This window comes from Acanthaster planci, linkage group LG07 (assembly GCF_054643075.1).
Source record: "Acanthaster planci isolate LZ-2023a linkage group LG07, COTS_SCS, whole genome shotgun sequence".
In the NCBI taxonomy this organism is placed as follows: domain Eukaryota; kingdom Metazoa; phylum Echinodermata; class Asteroidea; order Valvatida; family Acanthasteridae; genus Acanthaster; species Acanthaster planci.
Window position 1 is genome coordinate 9,561,647 of NC_141783.1, and position 6,977 is coordinate 9,568,623.

A 6,977-nucleotide genomic window follows, 5' to 3' on the forward strand; every position below is an offset into this window, starting at 1 on the left:
TGCACTACCACTTTCATCCAAAAGGAGATATGCAGACAAAGCCATGCTTATTATAGAGATAATACAATACTGAAATCACTCTTAAAAAGTATCAGAAGCGTGATAGGCCCTATTTGGATAAATAAGTACATGCGTGACAGTCAAAATAGTTTTTGTGTCAATAAATGTCGCTGCTTACCAAACGCTCTCCGTCTTTACATCTTTCTGAGCCTTCCAGGGCTTGGACGAATAAATTGCTTCACCGTTGACCTTCAGCCAGGCACCCATCTGACGTAGTCGCTCTTCAAATATCGGCACAATGCGACCGTCGCGGGTGGGGCCGACATTCACGAGGAGGTTGCCGCCGCAACTGGGACACATAGCAAAGTTATGGAATCCATTACTTGATTGGACAGTCGGCCTTGTACGTTTGAAAATTGTAAGCGTACGAACTTTAAGGACATAAACTACAGGGGGCGGTGCCCCTTTACCTGACAGTTTGTGCAAGTGTGGCAATCAGCACGTCGATGTCCATTATATCTTTGAGAGTCGCATCTCTACGGTAGCCCCAAGAGGACAAATCGAGGGTCATGGCATTCTCAAACTTGTGCTTCTGCAGAACACCTTCAGAGGTAAAAAAAAAAAAAGATTTGGACTGAAGACAGCTGATTTGTTTTCAAAAGAAATGCTCATTTTTGTCTATGATTTTAATGTACAACTATTTGTTTCTTCTGATTGGCTAAATCAGAACGTTGTTTTGGAAACCAACGTCTTAAACTTTTGTGTGGCTTTGCTGCAGTGGATCAGTGCATCTCAAGTCATCTCCTGAATACGCGGTACCTGTTTCTTTTATGAAATACTGTGGAAGTTGGTTGTTATAAAACGGTAATATATAGATTTTGCAATAAAGTAACTGTTAATCCAAGCATTTTTGCCTGGAAAAGGCGGGGCTAGTATACTTGAGTCGATATAATATGAAATTTTACAAGCCCATCGCCGTTCGTCATTACATGTATTGACGAGGGAGCAAAATCACCAAACGCAAAACACTTTGTTGTCTTTCATGGCAGACACCGAGGACTTTCCGCTGCCCTTCTTATAACACCTTAGTATCTCGACTTGATTGATTTGATTTGACTTGACTTGATTTGTTCACGGTTTCCATCCGAGGACCTGTTGTCCACCGAGGAACGTCTGCTTTCGTATGTAACGGTTGTTTTTTGCGACACAGGAGAGCACCGTGCCGACACATATATAAAGTCACTAGCTTTCCGGCGGTAGTAAGTTTAAAATGAGCATCCTCCTTACCGGGGTTGTAACGATCTTGACAGGTATAGTAGCCCCCGTGATTGCACTCGCACAAGATACCCCACCTGACATTGACCACCACACTGTCCTTGACCGGGCTATCGTTGTAAAGCCAGGCCAGGAACTCTGTGCTCTTCCAGTACTGGTAGACACCCTCTCCCGACCCGTCTGACCAGACCAGCTCCATCAATTCCGGCATGTAGACTTTCTACATATTTATTAAATTTTTCCCCAGCAAAGGAGGAAGGTAGGTTAGGCTGAGCAAGTAATGATAAAATCCTTACTTCATCAAAATTGCATCAGGAATGGATTGGTTGAACACTGTTTAATAATGTAGGACATCCCACTCACCGTAACATATTCGTCTGTTGTGAACAAGTGCTTGAAGTCCTGAATATACAGTGGATTGAACCACTCAAATTGGGAGTGGTAAAGTCCAAAGCGGAGATTTGTCTTTGAGCGCACCGCTGCTGCCAATTTACCTGTGATTATCGATGACATTGACCAACTAACTATAAACATAGTTCGATTCGTCGTACCAGGACGGCAGCGGTCGGGCGCCCAGAGATTCCCAGTTGGGCTCGTACTGGGCTTGGACCCCGGCCACGGCCGTTATAAGCGAGCAGCAAACCAAAACATGTTGTGGAAACATTGTGGTGATGGTGGCCACCGCCAGAATGTGGGTCCACTGTGCCACCTATTCATGTGATTGTGCTGGGATCTCGTGATTTGTCATCAACGGGATAAATTAACTCTGAACTGTCTACAGCTTTTGGACTTTCCATTAACATCAAGAAGACAGAGGTACTGTACCAACCTGTACCTGATCGACCCCCCGTGAAACCTGTCATTTTGTTAGACGGGAACCCACTGAACGCGGTACAATCGTTCAAGTACCTTGGCTCCACCATAACGGTGGGAAACACCCTGGATGTTGAGCTTGATGGCAGGATAAAAGCTGCCGCTGCCTCGTTTTCACGTCTGAAAGACCGGCTTTGGAGTCAGCGTGGCATTGGACTCAGCACAAAATGTCGGGTATACACGGTTGTGGTATTGAGCGCAATGCTTTACTCGGCCGAAACCTACACACTCTGCAGAAAGCACATAAACAGGCTCTCCGCCGTCCAGCTAAGGCAGCTTCGCACAATCATGGGTATCTCCTGGAGGGATAAAGTCACTAATGTTGAAGTTCTAAAACGAGCCAACATGCCTTCCATTGAATCCATTCTGGCCCAACTTCGTTGGGCTGGTCACGTCCTACGTATGTCTGATGACCGCATCCCTAAGGCCTTTCTATACAGCGAACTGTCTCTGGGGAAGCGAAATCGTGGACGACCCCTGCTTCGCTGCAAAGACGTGTTGAAACGCAACATTAGTGTTGCCGGTCTCCGAGCAGACTGGGAACGTCCAGCCCAAGATCGTCAGACATGGCGGGCCCCAATCCAACAGGGGGCAAAACGGGTTCAAGAGGCTTGGGTCCACCGAGAGGAGGAACGGCGTACACGCAGTCACGCCGTGCTGTTGAGACACCTAATGCCGGCATCGTCTGATAAGACGGCCCGACTACTACTACTACTACTACTACTACTACTGTCTACTGAACTGTCCTCAAATTATCTAGAACCATCATGATTTGCACATTCGAATTCTAAATAACGAGTGAGATCTGTGAGTGAGATGAGGTGCGTTACAACGGGCTAATCCTTTTCACACAATTAAGTCAAGGAAGTATGGGTACGGCATTGTGGGGGTGTTTAGCAAGTGTTAAGATTGTGTAGGCATACCAGTAAGTATGCACTGATTGATCGAACGCCTGGATCACCAAATTAACGAGTGCTGCTGAAGTTTTCTTTCCAAAAAAAATGATTTTCTGTGGCTAACTTTGCCAGATATTTATTTACAAAGAATAAAAAAACCACCTAGGTGAACAACCAACAAATATAAATGAAATAGAAAAGCAATATCACCTGTAGCTCACCTATTTGCTGTGTACTACTTCCAACCCTGGTTCAGTACGGCGACGAAGCAATGCGTAGGAAAAAGAAAAGACTGGTCACCAATGGGCTGATCTTTCCACCACGGAAGCTAACGCTGGAGTGAGTCCTATCGTTGTTGTTTTGTTTTAATGGCACTTTCAGCTACTCAGGCTGTTTGCGCCAATAACTATGCGTTTATTTTGTTATTTTTTTCCTCGTTGTGGTGGAGTCATACAACTCCATTTATTTCCTCGCAATTGTTTCGGTGTACAAAAATTCAACTTTGACAAGACATACATTATTTACTTAAAAAAGATTCACTAAACAAAACACTAAAAGAAAACATTTCAATAACAAAACAAAATATTTACAGCCAGAAAAATTAATCCATTTTATTCGTGACCTTTATTAATCAGCATCACATTACGGAGATAGGGAAAAGGTCCAGTTTTAGAGGCAGGAGGAAACCGAAGTAGCCTGAAAAAACCTGCGTTTTTTGTTTGGTTTTGTTTGTTATTGCTAACCGAATTCTGTCCGTAATGAGGTCAAGAAGAAATAAAACCAGGCAGCCTAAAGAATTTAACAAATCTCCTTGTGCCCCTCCCCCAAATTTTGAAAAAGAACACAACCTATGCGCTATTGGAATACTGAACTGGCCTACTAGCACCGGTCACAGGATCATGCACTTGCGAGCTAAGCAATAAAAAGTAGAAATTCGGCCTAAAATTTGTTTTTTTGAGAAAAAAAATGGACAAATCACTTCCACACATGCTATTCGATGTCGATGGATAGAATGTAATATCATTTAGTTTAACCTTTTTGTTTGTTTTTCGAGAAAAATACCTGCAAATGTGGCGAAGTCAGAGATTAATAATGCAAAACACGCCACCCATACGGACTATGTTAGACAATGTTCATTGACTCGGCCTACGCATCCAGTGGTCACGCCCACCATTAACGGAGGCCATTGATAATGATTTAGTCACGCCCATTTCTGTTTCAGCCAGTGATCTCGCCGTGCATGTAGACAGCAGTTTGTTTGTTGCGTTAATTACAAATTTCATTTAGGATTGTTACAGGTAGCATGATGATGTTGAACGGCCTGGGAAAATCCTGCCAGTAAATCTACGGTCACAGTATTGTCAGCTTACCGGCGGATTCATTCCATACTGCGCATTATTATCTGACGGTTGTTAGCTGAGCTTTTGGGCAAGACTTGGAATGCAACCGTGGTTGGCCAAAGACCCGAAGCTGCGAGAAGTTTAACTCCACAGTAATTTGTGCCACTTGAAAGTCACATAAGTGCATATAGGTTGCAGTTTGCTTCGGTTAGTGCTTAATCTACATTTCATCCATTGCAAACGCTTGAACAAGTACAACAGTCAGCAAAGGAGTTTGGTTCGACTCTTTAAGTACCACCGAGTCGCGAGCAGCGATGAGTTCCCTTGATCACCACCAACTCAAAGTCGAACCTAACGATGACGATTTCTTCCACACTGCAGCCAGTGCCCAGCACCCCAACGACGGGTCCCAATTCGACATGTACGGCCAACCAGACTCCACTCTGACTATCTTGCAGGACACTTATCAGGTTCCTTTCCACGTGCACACACCGTATACGCAAGCTGTCAACGGCAGCCTCATCGGCTCGCCAGGCGGCGGGTCGGAAAACTTCGGCAAGATGTCGCACCCACGGCGACACAAGGTGCCCAGCGCCAAGTCTGCCGCTCCCAGGTATCACGGGGGCGCCAACTCCACCGGCACCACCGCTGCCAGGTGGGACAGCGACAATTGTCGCAGGACCCGAACCACCCACAACGGCCGGCGATCCACCAGCGAGCGCCGCGACCGCATCAACGAGCGGGAACGGGACAGGATGCATATGCTGTGCGACGCCTTTGAGCAGCTCCGGCAAGTCCTGCCCATCAAGAGGCCCAAGCGAGGACCCCACCGCCAGAGGCTGTCCAAGATTTCCACACTCCTCTTCGCCCAGAACTACATCCGGACCTTGGAGGACATTCTGCGGAATCCGGCGGAGTATGCTGACTGCCAGTTGTCGCCGTCCGATGACGCGCACAGTGGGAATTCTGCCTGCCGGAGCGTTCATCCATCGCCAGCACCCACCTGCGACGTGTCCACCGAGGCAGACTACGGCGCGCTCTTCAACCCCTCGGAATTTTTCCATCAAAAGTTCAGCAACGATGTCTTCGTTGACCCAGCGTAGTTCACATTTTGAAGGTATTCCAACTGGAGTGGTTGGCACGTGTCCATTTGAAACGACAAGTTTTCTACCGGGGAACCTTTCTTTTCAATTTTTACAAGTGACAAATCACAACATGATCTCATGTAGTGTGATTACTCCAACCGAAGAACCGTAGATTCCACTTCATTGTAAAGTTAACTTGATCCGACGAAAAGTTTACTGTCTCCCCTTTGAGCCAAACGATGGTCCAAAGTTTCTTGTAACATGAAAGGACATTTTAAATTCTGGGCTAGCGGTCGAAATAGGTTGTATCTTTCATTTTTTTTCCATTTTTATATTTAGAAAACGATGAAAAAAATGGCAATCTGAGAGTTTGAAATCTACTTCCCGCAGGCTCTCGCGACAAAATTGAGAGCTATAGCTCCCTTCAAAATTTTTCGCAAATCCGAACCGGAGCTTTTTTCGTTTATGGGCGGCAAAAAGTTCACCATGTTCAGAAAGAATTTGTGAAAAGAAGAGGTATTGTTTCGAGAACTCCCTCCAGCGTATTTCAGAATTATTACAGTATTCATGTATACACGTTTTCCTGGCTTTAATTTCAGTATAAAGTTCGAACTCGGGAGCCGAGGTTCGTAAAAATGCTCTTCCGTTAATTAAGCTGGAAAATTACATTTCATTTTAAATAAAATAATTTGGCTTGTCTTCATTTGTTTTGAAAGTGCTAAAGCGTGAACCATTTTGACGAATTTCTCGTGTAATTAGTTGCATAATCAACTTACGAGAACAATAAGTTTTGTTTAATGAGACTTGAAGGCTATTACACTGACGCAGATGCGGGTTGAGGAATCCTGTAACTTTGCTCTTCTTTTGATAAGGGTCCTGTTTCACAATAATTGCTGGTATGTTTACTCAAAGTAGGCAAACGACTTATTTCCAAATTATTGAGCAGTTTGTGGTCGACATTGTGTTTGACTGCCGGGAATTGGTTTAAACGGGTCTTCTTCTACAAATGTTGCGCGGTGCAACTCAAATGTCGATAAACACTACTGCGTGCCTGATGTGCTGTATAAACTCAAGAAATCCTATTTTTGTCGATATAAATTTCGTTCATCTTTCTGTTCCTGGTGGGAAATAAGCCTTTTTCTGGGGCTTTGTGTGTCAGATTAAGTGCTTTATATCTAATAAACATAACTGTGAACTAATTGAACACACTCAGTTTCTGCATCTCCTTCTCTCTCTCTCTCTCTCTTTTTCGAAACGAAGAAGGAAGAGTGAATCACCGGAGCACATTCTGTAAAAACTATTAATCTTGCTGTTCCTCTTGTAATTGTCAGCTTCAAGCCCTACGATCATCCCAACCATTGACCTGGTCTATTTATGTACGTGTAAACCGAGATGCTATTTCATAAAATGTGGACGTTTCTACTACAGATCAAGATAATGTCTTGAAGCAAAACTACATACATGCACATTCTTACAAGTTTGACAATTGGAGACTTCGAATAACTGAA

At 44.5% G+C, this 6,977-nt stretch overlaps 1 protein-coding gene and 1 pseudogene across 2 annotated transcripts; one reads left to right on the plus strand and one right to left on the minus strand.

Moving 5' to 3' along the window:
* Nucleotides 1-174: 174 nt before the first annotated feature.
* Nucleotides 175-1,633, minus strand: LOC110973664 (alpha-L-fucosidase pseudogene; annotated as a pseudogene). The gene is made up of 3 exons (XR_015425985.1): nt 1,288-1,633; nt 471-603; nt 175-349 (listed from the first exon to the last, which is right to left on the minus strand). The product of XR_015425985.1 is annotated as an alpha-L-fucosidase pseudogene (transcript).
* Nucleotides 1,634-4,103: 2,470 nt separating this feature from the next.
* Nucleotides 4,104-6,677, plus strand: LOC110973681 (uncharacterized). The gene has a single exon (XM_022224679.2). It carries the CDS (start codon nt 4,699-4,701, stop codon nt 5,485-5,487), a length of 789 nt encoding a protein of 262 aa, XP_022080371.2. The 5' UTR covers nt 4,104-4,698; the 3' UTR covers nt 5,488-6,677.
* The last annotated feature ends 300 nt before the right edge of the window (nt 6,678-6,977 follow it).